The 19351-nt window shown below is 26.8% G+C and overlaps 2 protein-coding genes and 1 long non-coding RNA gene across 3 annotated transcripts; 2 read left to right on the plus strand and 1 right to left on the minus strand.

Annotated features, from left to right (window-relative positions):
• Window positions 1–96: 96 nt before the first annotated feature.
• Window positions 97–16266, minus strand: LOC126846079 (cytokine-like nuclear factor N-PAC). The gene is made up of 12 exons (XM_050585196.1): window positions 16088–16266; window positions 15933–15969; window positions 15108–15187; window positions 14892–15021; window positions 13897–13983; window positions 13214–13447; window positions 12967–13140; window positions 1385–1495; window positions 1159–1260; window positions 915–1077; window positions 652–831; window positions 97–566 (listed from the first exon to the last, which is right to left on the minus strand). The coding sequence occupies exons 1-12, from the start codon at window positions 16126–16128 to the stop codon at window positions 367–369; spliced, it is 1539 nt and encodes a 512-aa protein (XP_050441153.1). The 5' UTR covers window positions 16129–16266; the 3' UTR covers window positions 97–366.
• Window positions 3153–5177, plus strand: LOC126846080 (peroxidasin homolog). The gene is made up of 3 exons (XM_050585198.1): window positions 3153–3396; window positions 3493–4818; window positions 4888–5177. The coding sequence occupies exons 2-3, from the start codon at window positions 3503–3505 to the stop codon at window positions 4973–4975; spliced, it is 1404 nt and encodes a 467-aa protein (XP_050441155.1). The 5' UTR covers window positions 3153–3396; window positions 3493–3502; the 3' UTR covers window positions 4976–5177.
• LOC126846083 (uncharacterized) lies at window positions 7257–16195 on the plus strand. Its single transcript, XR_007686865.1, has 2 exons — window positions 7257–8217; window positions 15871–16195. It is a non-coding gene; the product is annotated as an uncharacterized LOC126846083 (long non-coding RNA).
• Window positions 16267–19351: the final 3085 nt, after the last annotated feature.

Consider the following 19351-nt stretch of genomic DNA (forward strand, 5'->3'; position numbering starts at 1 on the left):
ATATATTTCATTCATACATAAACATGTACATGTACATAAACAAACACATATATAAATAAATATATATATAGTATATAAATACACTTATTTTGTATTTTTGGTTTCAAAACTTGAAAGTATCATTCAGGTGACATTGAAAAATGGTGTTTTTGTATAAATAAATTATTTATAATAATAATAAAAGGATTGGGGTAAAATGATATTCACATTATTAAATATATACATAGTCGTTTGAGTGTAAAAACAAAATGATTTTCAAACTTTTCTTTTAACAAAAAAAAAAAATTTGTTTTATAATTCGTTCTGTCAATTGTCAAAAATAATATAAAATAAAGTGAGGAAAGGTTGTAAAAAAAAAAAAAATTATTAAAATTTAGCTCTAACATATACTGCACTAGAGTCATGATCACTATAACCAAGGCGCTTTGCATGTTTAAATACTTCGTTAACACTTGCTGTAACTGGGCACGGTTGTTCTAGAGTATCTGACCAGTTCAATGATAAACTTAGGTCCTTTTGCGTATGCTTTAGAGCTTGATGTGTTTTGAAATTGTTTTCCATCATAGCTAAAAAGTGTATAAATTCAGTAATTTAAATTAACACGGATATTGACTTTCTATACTAGATATACCACGTCATAAAAATACCAACCTGTTCCTTTTTCCATTAGCAAGGAACATTTCAACGATGTCATTCCTAGTATTTCTAACAAATTTTTTTGAGATATTCCAGCTCTGTCGGCTAAAGCCATGCCTTCGGCCAGTCCGGCTAGTGCTACTGCTTTGATTGAATGAAGAATCAAGTTCATTTTGGTAGCTGAACCAACTTCACCTAAAAAACAATAACACTTATTATACTGTAATAAAGAATATTGTTGAAATTATTTTAATCAACAGGTTTTCTCATCTCATTACCCAAATATATTGAATGTTTGGCGATGGCACAAAACGCCGAGTGGCAATCATCATATAATGTTTTGTCTCCGGCAGCCATACAAATTAAACTTCCATCTTCTGCTTCGGGTTTACTACCTTGTAACATAGCTTCCAAATATCGGCCTCCTTTACTAATAATAGCCTTTAAAATCAAATGTTACGAATTATATAGACTTTATTAGGGGTTTAAATTAAGAAAGCTTGTATATTATTCCAATCATACCTCGCCAATGTCCTGAGACGTTTCTGGATCAATGCCACTCATTTCAACAAATCCTTTATCTTGAGTTATTTCAGAAAGAACTCCACAGTTACCAAATACCATCTACAAATGAATAATTGTGAGACAACAATAACAACTAAATAAACTTAAACACAACACCTCCGATTTGATGAAACTATTTTTGATATTCTACCCTAAATAGTAGCAATTCATAATTAAAACTTACGTCTTTAGCCACTTGTGGATCAGCCACACATGAAAAAGTTATATCTGAACCTCCAATCACATCAGATGGGGTCAACGCAATGATAGCTCCTGCATCTTGAAACATTTGGCTCTAAAAACAAATGAGCAAATAATTAATATACCTACATTAAAATATAATAATATTTTTTAATTAATTTTTAGTAAAATGAATATTTATAAATTATAATGAATTTTTATTTGAACTTAAGTATACACTAATCAGAAAAGCATGTCTCACTTTTCCATGTTTATACATAATATAAGATTATATATCTGAACTATGAGAGAACATAAGTAACATAATGATTCATATATTCTATACTCTTAGTAATACCATTGATTTTTAATTTTATAGATAGTCCACAGAGACAAATTTCAGTTCTGCACATCAACAGGGATGAGTGCTCTAGTAGTATTGTTTCCCAACCAGCGTCAACGTCCAGAACTGAAATTTGTCTTGGTTAACTATCTATAATATTTATAATCAAAAACACTTAATTTTAACTTAAACACGAAGCTAAGAAAGAAGGAAGCTCTGATATTATACAATGTTTTTATTTGTCTATACAATATTTTTACAATTCATTATCATTACATCATTATGTCAATTTTATATTCAATACAAATTTTAATTTAAGGATAGTGTTTTAATGAAATGAATACTATTACTGTAATTTTATTTGTTTAAATTTCCTTTAACATGACACATTTTAAATAAATAAAAATTCAAGTTATTATTATCAGTAAAAATAATAAACTTAATTCATTCAAATCGATTTTTTGTGAAAAATCAAGACCTAGAATTCTATACGCATATCTAACTTTTTAACATAAAATTGATGTTGACATAAAAAGAGTAAAATAAATGTCTTTTCAACAAGATTTTTGTTATGTTGGATGATTATTTTTGGTTTACGCGTAGTTAAAAAAAATATTTTCAACCTTAATTCACCCTTTCGTTCCTGGGATTTTTTTTTACGAAAAAGAAAATAAATTTTTTTACGTATCGGACTGATATTGATTATCAATATAGCTGTGTCAATTTTAATATCATCAATCTATACTAGAACTTGTGTTTAAAGACATTTTTGATAATGATAGTACGTTGTTAATATTTTATTTGATTTTTAAAGTTGAATCCTCGTACGAGGATGTCAGTAACGAAAGGGCTAATAGTTAAATTGTTATGGGAAAGCGGGGACTTCTTAAGAAAATCGTTTGGAATAGAGACATGTCGTGAAAATCTAATGACAAAAATTAAAAAATAATTTTCAAACTATAAAAATTAAAAAAAAATTTAATAATAAACGTTGTAGTTTCTAACTTCAAATTCATTGTTATGAAAAATTGCCTATGCGTAACAACACCATTGATTATGAATATGTATAATCAATGGCAACACTTTAAAAACAGTATGTATCCTCAAGGTCATGGGTATTTTTTAAAAGCCATAACTGAAATAAAAATTCGTTTTAATACAATTCAGTTAATTATTGTAATAACAGAATAATATTATCCTAAGAGCAAAAATAAAATTTGCTAAGTGCTAACGACAGGTACAAGTTAGTCCGATAATAAAGATAATAAAATAACAATAAATATTATAAAATATGATATTGTGACAAAAACAATTAATACATTACAGAAACGTGACACCACTGTAAGATGGCGGCAAAAATTGAGAAATAAAACATTGACCGCGTTGGCTGCACTGTTTCGGCCAAAAAAAATCCCCACTATCAAATTTCCATAGAAGTGCGAAGCGCAGATGTAAAATGACGTTAAGGTTTCTTGATTTTTATTGTTGTGGTCCATTGTAGTTTGAAATAATATCGAGATTTAGTCGGCGAGTGCAATCCGCGAATACAACAGTAGTAAACGTGTAGAAAAAAAAACTAATAAAACACATAAAATACCGAAGGTTGTGTACGACGAAACACGAACACAAATGAAATCCAACAGACAGAATTTTCAAACGTATCAAATCGATAGGTAAATAAATTCGTGCGGACGTTAAAACGTGATCAGTTTTCACAAATTCAGCGAGCATCGCAGATGTGTAATGGTCTCCTTGACATTTTGTTTCAGATAGTTCAAGATGTATACTGTCGCGACCATTCTTACGATCGTCGTACTCCAACACAAGGCTTCGTGGGCTTCAAACTCTAGGTCATGTCAAATGTGTGAATGCAAAAACAGTACTATAACGTGTGTCGACGTACTTATTGAAAACCAACAACAATTCAACATGACAGAAGACATTACAACGGTACACTTCACACGAACTCCAATTGAAACCATTAAAAACAAGTTTTTTACAAGTGAAAACCTACAAAACATTACGTGGATATCAAGTAATATTAAGAAAGTAGAATCGTTGGACCAAAAGAAACTAAAATATTTGGATTTATCAAAAAATGTCATCAACGAGTTGTCTCCCGACGCTTTTGCAAACTGTCCACAACTAGAATATATAGACTTATCAAATAATCGTATAAGCTACATACCAGACAATTTATTTTTAGAGACTAGTATGTTAAAAGTATTGAAACTAGAAAATAATAATTTTAACGCGATACCAAAACATTTATTTTCAAATCTAGAAAATCTAGAATACCTGAACGTTGCTGACAGCGGCTTATATAATATTTCTTTCGGACCACTAAAGAATCTTAGAAGTATTATTATTAGCAACAGCAATAATTTATCAACAATTGAAGAAGATTCTTTTAGTTCAACACCAAACATTGAAGTAATTGAAATAAATAATTGCAATAAACTTCAAACTTTACCTAACACAATTGCATCTCTGAAAAATCTCAAAAAACTACATATGGCCAACACAAAAATGGAAGTCAATTGTTATAATGGATGGTTTATGCAATGGGTAAATGAAACGAATGTTATTGAAGGATTCGAAGGGTATTCAGATTTTGTCACTAATATAAATAAACTCGATTGCCCTCCAAAAATTTATTACACCACCGGACCCGTCGTGTTCCAACTGACAGAAAATGGAACGATTGAATGCAAGGCGTACGGTAACCCATATCCAGCAATAACATGGCTAGCGCCAGGAGGTAGGACGTTTCATGAAAACAAAGAGACCGATAAAAACTTTACAGATCACCCAAAAGTGCACGATTGGGAAAATAAGCCAATATATGTGCCATCGATTAAGACAGACCTGAATGGTTCTATGCACATTTCGAGAGTGTTACGGGACAATATAGGAAATTATACGTGTTATGTTTCTAATATTCATGGCCATGATTCTCAAGTTGTAGTGTTGCGTTTAGATAGTAGTGTTTTTTTCAACATCAAGATAAATGCAATTTTACTAGGATTAGTATCGGCCATTGGATTTTTGATGCTAACTATACTGTGTTGTGCCTTCAAGTTACTACTAATTAAGTAAGAATTTTGAAATGAGTTTTGATTTTTATTTAACATCTGATTATTAATATTATTTCTACTTTTTAGAATGAACTGCATGAAGGCTAGAAAAATTCCAGTAGAAAACGAATTGGAGACTGTGGAAACAGAAAAGCATGTTCCTGAGCAAGTATAATTTCAAAATATTTTTATCATACAACATGAAGTGTTTGTACGTCTTAAGGTTTACACGAAATACAATTAACATACCTACTTAGTACAAACTATAATTTGAAATTTTTTTGAATAGGTTTACTATATTTCTATTTATATAAATTTATATATATGTTAAGTTGTTCATACTGTTTGATACAATAAAATATTCAGGAGATATTTAATTTTTGTAATATATTGTACATCAAAATTACAGTATTGAGAAATCAATTATTTTACAATATTGAAATTCATATTTTCAAAGTTTCTATAACTACTCGTTGGACATTTCTATGTTAAGTCTGTGAAAAATTTTTTTTTTACTGATCTTCATATTAAAAATAAAATTTGTTACAGTCTAACCAAATCAACTATAGAGAAAGGTATTGATTTAATTAAATAGATCTGTTTGTACATAAAATATATTAATACTGGTTAGTGGTACATTTTTGTATTAATCTAAAACTGAAAGATAATAATTATATATATATATCAATCTGTGGTTAGATGGTCAAGTTGATATGTCACTTATTCCAACTTACGGGAAAACAGTTCAAATGTTTAATCAATACTAATATTAAATGGATTTGTGACTTTTCTGTACTTATAAATATATTCCTTATGATATCAGTAACTAAAAACTGAACCGATAATTGGTTTAGTTTATATATAATACTAAAAAGAGGAGGGGAGCAGGACATCACTTGTGTATATCAAACCACTATTTATTTTGGCATATCAGCAAAATATATTTTTAAATGTTAACTTCCATTAGTTTGATAATCAAAGCATCCAGTCATACAGCATTTACCACTGTGTAATATATCGTATTTCTATAATTACATCCAAATTGACATATTTAAATTTTGCTATCCTACCACAGAAATACAAAAATTGTAAGTAACATGACCAAATATGAAAGTATTTATAAATGTATAGTTTCAACTAATACTAATTTATTTTTAAAACTTGTTAATTTATATTATCAACCTTTTTAATGAACTAAATTGTATTATTATTATATTTATAACACAAAGGTATAAAAACAGATTGTGGAGCCTTTAATAACCTTGGAATTCATAAATATTAACAGTTTTTAAATAGCTTTTATAAAACAGTTCAATTTTTTAATTATAATAATAATTAAAGGAACGACACAACAAAAAAAGATTAAATATTATAAAATAATTCAAAGTTTAAAATTTTTAAGTTGTTATTGATGATTATGTAATAGGTCAGATTCCTTTTAGTTACATATATAGCTATATACAACTAAGTTATATATTAATAGTGATAAAAGAAATATTTTTGTGATAATAATAGTAATTATTTATTTCCATAAAAAGATAATACCATTCATTCGTAACATATAAAAATTTCAATCAGATCAAAACAATTAGGTAATTGCTTTAGTAATGGAAATTTGATAGACTTTTTTTTGACATTACGATTATACAAAATACTTAAAATGGTGGAAAAACATACTGATGTTTATCCTAATAGTATACATTTTTTATAATCAGTGTCATAGTTATTCTTAAGAATCTATTTTCTAATTACTTGCAATATACACCCAGATTTTGTTTGAACACATCAATTTGTGTAATTACTTAATAACAAATAAAAATAATTATCAGAAATTGAACAAGTAATTTATGCAATGCTATCTTTTTAACAAAGAAGTTCAAATTGTATTTATTGTTATTAGTAGCATTTCAAGATAAACTACACTACAATAATTGTATAATTGGATGGTTTAATAATTATTTACTATCCATTCAATGTTTTTAAACAAACCCTATTATAATCTCAATAGAAATTTTTTTTGGATATAATATATCATTTGTTACTACTTCTTAATCTTTCATCCACTTGTCCAGTTTTTTTAAATTTTTTTTCTATAAAAATATGAATGAACTATTTTTTTGTAACTGTTTAATTAATTTGATAATGTGCATTATACATTTATTTTATTGAAACAACCATGTTAGAAAATGGCTTTGCATTTGAATAAATATTAATACTTTATTTAGCTTTTTACAATACTTGAGGTATTTTTTTAAGTCAAATTGATTTATGCAATGTATTATGGAAGGTTTTTTTTGGATATACTCAAGTTATATTTAGTACATAAATTATATTCATATTAAACACTGCTGATCAAAAAAAATTACTTAAGCCTGATTGATAAAATCAAAACGACTTGGATTTTGCCATTATTAACGTTAGTTTTGAAATTAACGAGTACAAGAAGAAACCAAGACAGTTCTTGTATAAATTATTATATTAGCCTATTCTACCTATTTGAGGTAACTCGTTTTGTGTCTTTACAAAATTAGAATAATGAAGGGAAAAAAAGATTAATAATGAAAAATACAAAACTATATTAAACGAGTACATGAACTACAGCAAACAACTCATTCTAGTGAAATATTGACAAACCATCAAGTGATATCAGTTAGTGAATGTGTAAAAATATATTGCAAATCGACATTTGGTTGCAACTACTAGAGTGAACGAGACTAAATATAAAAAAATAGCATTTATCAATTGAACTATTTGCATAAGCAATTATCCTGTGAAATAATGATTATGTTTTATACCAAAAATTGAGAGACGAAGTATACACTAATTTTGTCCTTTTAACCTTTAACTAATATTACATCATACCTTGTAATGACAAGGTTAACAAGAAAACATGTTTCATTAATGAAACTTACTTGATGACAAATTAAAAGAGAACGGGCTAGTTACGTAACTTGTCTTATTCAGTCAGTTGCTAGAAACTTATAGAATCTAGTTAATTATTTGATAGTATTTTCTGTTAACACTTTTTTTTATGTTTCTAATTTGTACACAAAATATGGAATAAAATACAGTAACTGAAACCAAATGAGGAAAGTTCAAGCCTATATTTGTCAAACAATATAATAATTAATATTAAAGTTTAACTGGTATTGCAAAGTTTAAATAAAAACACTAAAAATAAATTTTGTGGAATATTTGCTTTGTGTTTGAGGTACAAGCTTATTAAATTTACCTCATTTGGTCAAGTTATCTAATATAATTCGATTCTTAATTCACATCAATTACAACTGACATAAGTAAGATAAATCATAAGTCACACCAAGAGAAATTAATGAGCAAATTCCTGGAAAAAAAATTGTAGCAAGCCAAAGAAATGGATACATAAACATTTATAATCTTCAATGCTGACCTGAGAAGGTTTTGGTTTTACAATTTTTTTTTTTGTTTTACACTACTTTTATTTCATGACCCATGTTATAAATAATATCATAGGCTTAAATAAAGCCACTCGAACAATTAAATTTAATAGCATTTTTAGATATATCAGAAATTGTACCACGGTGTTTTCTTTATGAGAGCAAAAATGAAAAAAAGTTTGCTTCTTAAATTTTACATCTGAGTATAAACCAAAATAAACAGCAAAAATTCAGTTTATAAATTGTTGTTTTCAATTCTTCATATTATATACTAAGAAATCACAAAAAAACTAGTTTAATTTGTCAGGTAGGTTGTTTAAAACTGTTCTAAGCTAAGTATTATTTCATGAAAAATACAGTAAACCGTTTTTACACAGCTGTCTGGCTACAACCCAATAAAATGTTTACCGTGCAGTAAGTAGGGTAAACAAAATAATAACTAATAATAACTTTAAAAATTAAAAATACCCCTTAAGACGCCATACTCCCTTTCCCTTTACATAAATCTAGATTTAATCTGAATTTAAAATTAAAACTAAGAAGTGTTCTTTTAATTATTGGTACAGTATTGAGGAGCCTTTGTAGTGGGAAATTTTGTTTGATCAGATTATTATATCAGCTATAAACCTTACTATTCTGAAATAATCATAAAATCAAAACGTTTGGATGATACTTAAAAAACAATACTATGAATGTACATTGAATTACAATGGTAAATAATAATATAAAGATATTATTACACTGTGAATTGTAATTGAAAACAGAAAAAAAAAATTTTGAAAAATGAGGCTATTAAGATAATATTTAGAAAAAACCAACGGATTTACATAACTTTTCAATGACTACAAATAAAATAGGATGATTTGCTGGTTTAAAGCCTAAAATTTTGGCTGTGTCCTTTAAATATCATGAATTGTAATACACATTTTAGCTTTGATGCGATAGCTGAAAACTTATTAGTTTTATAATGATGTTTTTTTAATACTTATAAGGCTGATGAGGAGTTATTTCTCACATTATATTACATACCTTACCCCTTTTTTTTTACACAAATGTATAAATAAATACTAATTTAATGTAAATAAGCGTTCATTTCTGTCAAACATGATACAACATCTCAACGATAAATTACTTGTAAATTTAAATATGTTTATAAATTCACTGTAAATTCTATATTCTTCAACACGAAAACATAACAAAGTATACAATGATGGCCGTAGTTTGACCAAATTTTTTTGGGAGGTATTTTAAATTGTCAATTATACTTATTTGTACTTAGAGGATTATTTTTATATAAAAAAAACTAAAATTTAATAGACTTATGTATTAAAGTCTTTGGTTTTTAAATAGTAAACTGTATATTACACACCTATTTTGGTGTGAACATACTTCTTTAATAGAACAATATTTGTATTTTATTTTTTTTAAAAAACTATAAATTGGAGTCTCTAGAAAAAAATTGTAATATATAAGCTCCAATTTGTTTAGATACTATCTACAACCTGACTATTTGTTTGTTCATATTTATGGTTGTATACATTCTAAAATACTCCAAAAATAGCATAATACTTTTTTGTGTGGATATCCAATATGAAATATCGACTAAAAAAAAACCTTCTAAAGTAATAATCACCTATAACTTGATAAATGCTTTAATTAAATAACATTAACGAAAAATATTGAATTTGTATATACCTAATGTATAAGTAAACCCTAATAACAAGCATTTCAATTTTAAATGTTGATTATTGTTAGAAATAGATAATTAGTTCTTATCTTAATATTCAAGTATCAATAAAAATTAATTGGTTCAAAGCAATATTATTTTTAATTTATCAAAAACTAATGACAATATTATTGTTTTTAAATCAATTGTGTTCTGAGAAATTATGAGTAATCAAAGCATAAAAAAATATGTAATGTAAGCCACTTTTAAGTAATGTAGAACGATTGATAATATATAATATCGACGGCAGTTATGAAACGTAATACAAACATGGTTCATTTGCCTTACGATAAACAGTACTGTTGTCTTTGTAACAACAAAGTTTGTCAAACTGCGCTTTTTCCATCAAAAACAAGTATTATTCCATTATCCCTGCGAAAACTAAAAACCTTCAACAAGTTTTGCTATAAAAAGTAGTATGAAATGAAAAATCATAACTCTTATAGAACATACTACTTTTCTTTTAAAAGGACGATAATATTCGTTTTCGCCAGTAAGTACTTAATAAATTAACTACTGAAACTAATTTAATAGTGAACAAATTGTCAACATTCTTACAAAATTTTTAATTTTCTTTTAAAAATTAAGAAGTTCTGCATTGTAATCATTGGCTTTAGAATATACAGATGAACTTAGTAGAACAAGACACAGATTTCACTATCGCTTGTCTAAAATAGAATGAGGTAATTTTATTTGAGTGCGGGAATCATACGGCTAATATGAGATTCCAAAATCGTAAGTCATGTGTTTTTAAATTCCAAGTACTTATTGGATAATAGTTTAGATTGGCAACTCAAGTATTTTGATTTACCGATACCAGATAACAAAAAAACCACAGTGAAGCGGATTAAATTGGGGCTAAAATATTCCATAAAGTATAACTGTAAAAAACCAGCAGAATAAAGTTATGAACAAACCTGGATATGTTTTATTTAAGTAACAAATAATGAATAATTATTTAAAAAAATTAATTAATTCATCAAAATACATTTTTATAAACAGTTTCAAATAATTAAATAATTTCAAACTATTTACTTATATTTTTTATTATTTGTTACTGTGTTAAATAACTTGTTATTTAAATAAATCTATTAAAAGTAAAATTGAAAATGTACTGACATATAATTTTGTTATTTACTTAAATTGGTTCAAACAAAACTAATTTTCTTTTTTTAACATTAATTAATTAATTAATTTTTATTTAAGCTTTTTTAAAATATGCCCACATTTAGTTTGAAAGAAGGAATTAGGTATAATGTATGTTTGTGCCCATTTTTGCTAGAAGTACTAAACCGATTCTATTCTGATGAAATGAAAACTAAAATAATTTATGAAGTATCAGGATTGACCTTAGCTAGGTTTAATTATCATATAATTAAGTAAAATTCTACAATCTAAAAAAAAAAATTGATTTTGATTCAAAGAAACAACCTATTAAAAATGTATCGTTTGACTTTGACGACTATCGTAACGGCCAATTCCAGAGTATTTAGAGAGAATAGGTTAACCCTCAGGATTGTAATTCATTATTCTATTTTTTTCTAGTTTGTGATTATCAAATTTACTCTTAATTAGTCATCAAATTGTTTTCAAATTAAAAGTAAAACAACAGTATTAAATTTTTCATTAACACTTCTAATGTTGCTGGTGCGTTTATGTAGGCAATTTATATACATTTCTGTAAGGTATTATTTTGTTGGTAGTTTAAAGAAAAAATTTTGAAACTTCAAAAGGCTATTGAGGATAAACTCTTAAAAAATTAAACAATGTTGGAAATGTTACTTTGCACATAAAATAAATATATTATTTAACTAAAAAAATAAAATACTGTTTTTTTTTTTTTTTTAATTTGAGACACCTAATTTTTTATAGAATAAGTTATTAGAATATCATAATCAATGTTGCAGTAGTTGGCTAAAATTTGGATCTTCGGTTTAAAAACTGTATAAAATCTCTAAAATATTACACTATAAAATAAAATGTATATTTGTTATATAAATATCAACAAAATTGTGTTTGCTTTTTATTTTTTATTAAGTACAATATATATCAAAATAAATTTTAACAGTTTTTTGTAATAAACATATAGCTTATTTAGATAAGCTTTGGAGGTTTCGATGATCGTAGAATGATATTTTTGATGATAATCTAATGCTATTTTTATAGAAACGTCAACACTCACGTTGGGTCAAATACAATGATAGGATAAGATAACTTATTAGTATGACGACCAAAAGTCAACTAAAAGAAAGATAAACTCATTTAAATAGAATACATAGGACTAATAAAAATAAATGGCTTAAAAAGTTGATATAGTACACAAGAAATCAGTTAGGTTTTAATAAGGTGATCAGTTAAGGATTAAGTAAGACACTAAGTATCTGATACTTAGTAAGCAAGAGAGAAATTTATAACTAGGCATGAAGAAGGCACTCAACTTTTCAACATTCATTTTGATATTCTAATACATTATTCAGAAAAAAAATTTGGATTTTAACATTTTTTTCATTTTTAAAAAAAGTTAATACATGTACTGAAGTGTAAATCACATTACGATTTTGTAATGTAAATCACAGATGTGATATTATATTATTATAAATAGGATGTGGTATAATATACATTTTAAACCTCAATATAATTTACCAAATATAAATGAAAAAGATTGATTTTAACATAAGTAATTTTATTACTTTTTAAAGGTAGTATTATAATACTACCTATTATCTATTATAATACTACCTTTGAATTATTTCAAAAAATAATTTATCTAAAAATAATTTATGAAAAAAATCAGTCCAGCTTTCAAAAAAAGGTAGTACGTCCTGATGAAGAAAAACACTGTGCAAAACCAATACTATCTTGGCTTCCGAGTGATGCTAAAACAAAACTTTATCCCAAGCCTTAAGAATTAAAAATAGTAATTCCTTTTTCTTTTTTTAAATATTTATCCTTACTTTGTACATCTTTATAACAACTCTTAAAGTGTAAACAACTACGAAAATGTATGCATTAAATTATATTTACCTTTTCAGTTGTTCTATTCCAAATAACCACTTTGTGTCCAGAATTTAACAAATTTTTAACTATTCCTGCTCCCATAGTACCTATACCAATGAATCCAAATTTCAAATCCGATGGCAATATATTCTTGTTCATTAATGACCGGGAAACTGTGGTCACGTCTAATGGTGCACTTTCCTAAAAATTTAATAAATAAATACATTTTTATTTATAATGATAATAGCTATTAATTTAAAGGTCGGATACTAACCGGCTCTTGGATTGCAGGTCTGTCTAATAGTGAATGGTTTTTACGTAGTGGACTTATATTATTACTGGTCGTTAATCCCAGTTGAGTAGCAAAATAACCAGTGTTGAGACTGGAATTTAAACGTTCTTTCTTTGGTTTGCTTTTTGTACTATCTGAATCAAAAGACGAAGAATCATTCTGTGATTTACGTTTCTTAACAGAAGAATTTGATGTTGAGTTTCGTGCATTGGTAGACTAAAAACATAGAAAACGAATCAATTTTTAACTATTATAAGTAATATATATATAAGCAAATATAATACAACATATCTTGTGGATAATTAATAAATAACAGTATATTGTAAAAATAGCAACTTATACTGATGAATTAACCAAAAATAAGAATAATTTTTTAACCTGTTCAGTCTCATTCTGCCAGTAGGACAAATTTGTTTTTAAAATGTTTGTCAATCATTTAAAAAAGATAAAGCAGTCTAACTAACATCTACTATGTGTATTGGTATTTTCTCACAAAACTGTGATTATTCTTTAAAAACACAATAACCTTTTTAGATATAGTTAACCAAAAAACACATTTATTAAAGAAAAAAAACATTTTAGACATCATTCTAAACAAAAGCCAAGTTAAAATAAATAAAACACTAAAATATACTTAAACGAAAAATATTAATACTAATACTTACAATTCTCTTTTTTACAGGTTGACTTGGAGTATCACTTTTTATCAAATTTTCAAAATTAACTGATTCTGGTATACCATTATTCTTACCCTTAAAAAACAAATTATGTTTAGTTATCTAACAATTATTTAAATTATCATTCATTACACAACATATTACATTTGGAAAAAGACAAAATTTATTGCATGTGTAAAATATTTAAGAGTGCTAAAATAAAGTAATATTTTAAATAATCCCAACAAACATTCAAAAACCCTATGGATACAGCATACCAGTTACTTTTTTCTTCATTTAATTTTCTTAACACAAAAATTACATGAAATTAGAAAAAAAATTGTTTTTTAATTCATTTCTATTTTGTCTATTTTTTGGAAAGTATCAAGTGCTGTATTTTGTTATTATAGACATTTTGCAAGTGTTTTGCTAGATTTTTAAATGGAAAGGGCAAACTTTTACAACTTTCGGTATTAAAAAGTACCTTAGGTATGTCTTCTGATCTATAGATTGGCTACATGACGAAATCGGGAAAAATAGTAATTACATCATTGTAAAACCAATACATTCAAAGCTTCACATTGAAACTAAAAACAAAGGTTTTCAGAGTAAGAACAACACTGTTTTTAGTTTTTAAAATAATATAACGAACAGAACAATTAAACTAGTATACTCGAATGAGAAAAAACAAAATTATGTAAGTGGCAAGCCTGTTTTTAGAAAGAAAAAAAAATTGTTTTTTAACAATTTTCACAGAAAAATAAAACCCTACAATAAAGTTAATAATAATGACTCCTGGGTATGCATTGAATTGACTCTACAGAAAAAAAATTGTCAATTATTTGTACCTTAAACCTCCTTATCATATGAAGGTATCCACGGGTTTTATTAAAAATAAAAATAAAACAATTCTAGTTTAACATATTTTATAACTTATAAGCGTCTTTTAATTGTTCTATCTTTAATTGAATGATGTTTAATAATAATTATATTTTTATTCTTACATCTTTTGTATCTTGAATATATTGTTCAATGGCTTTACAAGCTTCTTTGAAGGTCGGCGTTTTGCAACTTATGGTAAGAGATTCTTTAAATTCATAATATGGTTTCAAACAACCAATTTCAATCCATGCGCTATAAAAACAATGAACATTTTTAAATTACACGAGTTTTGTTTGATCAAAATAAAATAACCGCATAATCGAGTTTTGGAAACTTACAAATTTTTACTTCCAAAGAAAAATATGCATTTAGAATTTTTTTTAGCTATTTTTTTTAACGCATCAGTTGGTTCACTCACCTAAACAAAACAACAAACCTGTTATTTCTAATATACAAAATCATTATCAAACTATTGATTCACATGTTATTTTACAAAATTATTTCCTATAAATACTTAATCCGATAAATAACAAAGATGTATTGAATCCAACAAATACTAGAAATCATCATATCAAAATATCCGACATTGTTTTTATTTTAATAAGTTAAAATTTATCAATTATAAATAATATCAAATGTAAACACCTTTCTATAATTATTCTTAAGTTAATTTCGCAAAGTCCACTTAAGTAGAATAGTTCTGAACTTCTAACAATAGGTGTTTTATGAAGAATGATAATAACGTAGATATTAAATACCTACATAATTAAAAAAAAAAAATAATATCAATATACGAAAATTGGACGAAATAGGAAAATGCGGTTAATATCAAGATCGTATCTACTCTTGTAGGACAACAATCATAAACAGTTAATTTAATCAATAAAATAATATTAAAAATGGGTTTTTTGTTTCCCATTCACAGTATTTTTGACTAACAATATTGTTGTTATGCAACACATTTAAACTTGCACACTTGGACGTTTAAGACTAAATTTTGTATTGCCTTAATTATAATATGATTAAAAATGAATTATATCAATGTAATAATAACATAATAATAAATATCGAAAACTACAATATTGGCAAATCGTTTTCTAGATTTGACGGTGATTTGTCCAGGCCATGGATACAATTTCTATGTATGTAGAATGGATACTTACACGACCGGGCCACGGCGGGAAACCTTTCATTTTGGCCCTGTAAACAAACATGATACGACGTTAACAATCGCGGTCTTTTCATATATCGTTACACTTCCAAAAGCGATTACAAGCAAAGTACATGACCATAATTGCGTCAAATAAAATCAACTCACCATACTAAATCATTGACATCGTATTTCCATTCAGTCGACATGTTTGCGATGTTACGAGACCCGAGTGAAGCGAAATAAATTCAAAATAGTTTTTACTACAAACGAAAATGGTGTTTGCTACAGGAGGCGAAAATAATGGCGGCTGCGGCGTGTCCGTGTTGTTGTGGCGCGACGGGGAAGAGGGAACGCTTAACGAATATATCCCTTCTCCGTATCCAACGGAAGACGTTATCGCCGCCGACAGTGCTGGCAACGTACCGGACGCGCACAGTCGTACGACCGTTTCTGTTTACACAATACAATATCGTTGTTTACAATCTCCCGCCATTAATATTGCAGTTAACACTTGTGAAATGTGATTGGAGATTAGTGATTACCCTGCAAGCGGCAAACGGCCGTAGCCGTTATAATGGTTATTATTTTTTATAGTTGGTATAACGATTCATGAACATAATATTGGCTGGGGGATAACACAGCTACCACGAATGTTGCCGTGCTACGATGTGATGTCACTTCGACATTTTTGCTGCGGCCTACGAATGACAATTGCTTCTACGACAATTGACGCGAATACATTTACTTCGAAATTTTGTTGTCGCTACTTTTTTTTTTATGCCACGATAATATTATACAGTTACATCGAAGTTTCATTTTTAAGAGGGCGTCGCACCGCCCATTTTTAAGGAGTAAAGTATAGACAATTTTTTACAATATCTTAATTTAAAGATCAAATTGTGTAATTCTTAATTCAATAACTAGGACTCTATTTTGGTAGTTAATTTATTTTCTGGACTATCACAGCATCCTTGAAAGCGATTTGAAAAATGTTTTTTCATCTCTACATGTTTAAGCAGACTAAAAATAACTCGCTAAATTTTGCTTTTAGAGTAAAAGCACCCATTATAAAATTAAAAGAGAACAATATTCCGGAGGGCAAGACGTGCGTTTTTTAATTATTCTAAATATAACGCTCAATACATAGTTTAGAAATAACGACTATTTTAACATTTTTAAATGACTGTAACTTTTTGAAAAATGAATTTTTTTAAAAAAACGCACCGTCTTGCCCACCGGAATATTGTTCTCTTTTACTCTAAAATCAAAATTAAGCGAGTTATTTTCAGTCTGCTTTAACATGTTTTTACCACTGAAAATCACCGGTGCGACGCCCTCTTATTATTAAAAAAAAATAATAATAAATTAATTATAACTACGAATTATCGAAAAAGTCGATCATCAATTAGTGTTTGTCTAAGTCTATGCGTTTTATGCATTTCAAAAATTATACTATTTTATGTACATTTTTTTCTTCGGGGCTTATTACCTAGATGTTGAATCTGTAACAGCTATCAATTGCATTAACAACTGTTAAGAGCCACCTAAATGAAATGTATTTCTTATTAACAAAATAAAACTATGTAATAAACATGTTGCATTTCTGCTACAATGAGCACTGAAGGGCTAACAACCGGTATTTTAAAAACCACTTAGAAAAAACATAAAAAAACGTTAATTTAAATGATGTGTTTCTATTTATATCTTTGGTCTAACCCACTGCCTAAGTTAAACAATAATGTGTGTTTTTTGATAACTTTTTAACTCTAGTTTTAACTGAATTTCATAAATTCATTGTTTACAGAGAATAATATTGAAAAAGCTAATGCCTCCTCTGTAAATGTTGAGGAAAATGTATAATGTATTTTTAAGAGTTTGAAACATGGCGAAAAAAAGTAAACAATTCCTCTTTTATTCTTATAAATATTCTTAGGCATGTCTTTTTGGGAAAATGCAAGATAATATCTCTAATTTTTTGCTCTTAAATAGGAAGAATTTTTATATATTACACTTAATAATTTGGGAGTTGAGTTGAATAATTTGATCGAAAGACAATATTGAAAGTTATACAAATATTTCAATAATGTGTACTTTTTTTTTAAAATGAAGAAAAATTATTATTATTGTAAGCTCTGAACTCGTGAAAAAGCTCGTTTAAACATGTTGTTGGAATGTTGGGTAACAACAGAAAGCACTATTAATGATCACATTTTGTTTTCATAACTCCGGTTGCAAACTTCCACTGTTGTTATGCTTTTTTCAAGTAAAATTATAAATGAAAAATAGTTAATTTCTCGAAAGTTCAACTTTTTGGACTAAATAATCCTTCTCATAAATAATCGGTTCACGTTCGATGAACACTTGTTAATCAAACGGTTTGTTTTGTGGTCTGACAATAATGAATTCAAAGATAAAAAAAAAAAGACTTGGAAAATTCTAGTGGTTATTTATCTAAGTATTTAAATAATAGAGGGAATATTATAACTGTATATGGCTTCTTTCGATTTTCAGTTTTTTTAATATAAATAACGACGTTCTATAAAGTAAGGAGAATTATTATTGCGTATGTATGTAGTCATACGATATACATTAAACATAAATACAACTCTTCTTCTGTAACCTGCTCTCCAGATAAAAAAATATCTACTCTTATGATTTCAGCTCTTCAATTATTTCTCAAGTATAAGTTGTTAAAAAAAATAATCTAAACTTTAATTAGAAAGTAATTTGTAAAAATCATTAAGTCAAAAGGGTTCGGAACGTGCCAAAAAACGGGTAACACCCTCCAAAAAAATGAAAAATGTTTGTAAGCCTTTAGACAGACACTAAGAAAACATTTAAATCGTTTCTACTATTTAAAATTGATTGAAAGTTAAATTGTTTTATGATGTTCTGTGTATAAAACGTAGTAAAAAAAAACAATATTATTTATTTTAAGGCCTACACTATTTGGAAAATTAACAAAAACCTTTTTTTATTTATAATACTAACTGTTACAAAAAATGAGCAATAAATGATTAAAGACCCATAGAACCAACAACTCTATATGATAATGGATCATGTTCTGTTACAAGAAATAATTAAATTTATTGAAATTAGATATTTCATAATAAAAAAACCCACACACATACATTAAAAGTAAATTAATTTAAATCAAATTTATTAGTAAAACACTGACATTCAGTTTATTTTATAATTTACTTTTATATCTATACTTAAAAGTAAAACACAACACATGAACAATTAATTGGGGGACTTAACATGTTTACGGTTATACTTTTTTTTAGAGAAAACGATAAAATATAAAGAATTAACATATAGGTCTATGATTAAAAATATTATGATCTTTATTAAAAAGTATTTGAAGTGTTTTCGAATTAACAATTATTGATATATTATATTATATATAATTTAGTATAAATATAGTTT

This window comes from Adelges cooleyi, unplaced genomic scaffold (genome assembly GCF_023614345.1).
Source record: "Adelges cooleyi isolate 19-005CV unplaced genomic scaffold, UGA_ACOO_1.1 ACOO_flye_CR_arks_rails_tigmint_CR_PRNA_9, whole genome shotgun sequence".
In the NCBI taxonomy this organism is placed as follows: domain Eukaryota; kingdom Metazoa; phylum Arthropoda; class Insecta; order Hemiptera; family Adelgidae; genus Adelges; species Adelges cooleyi.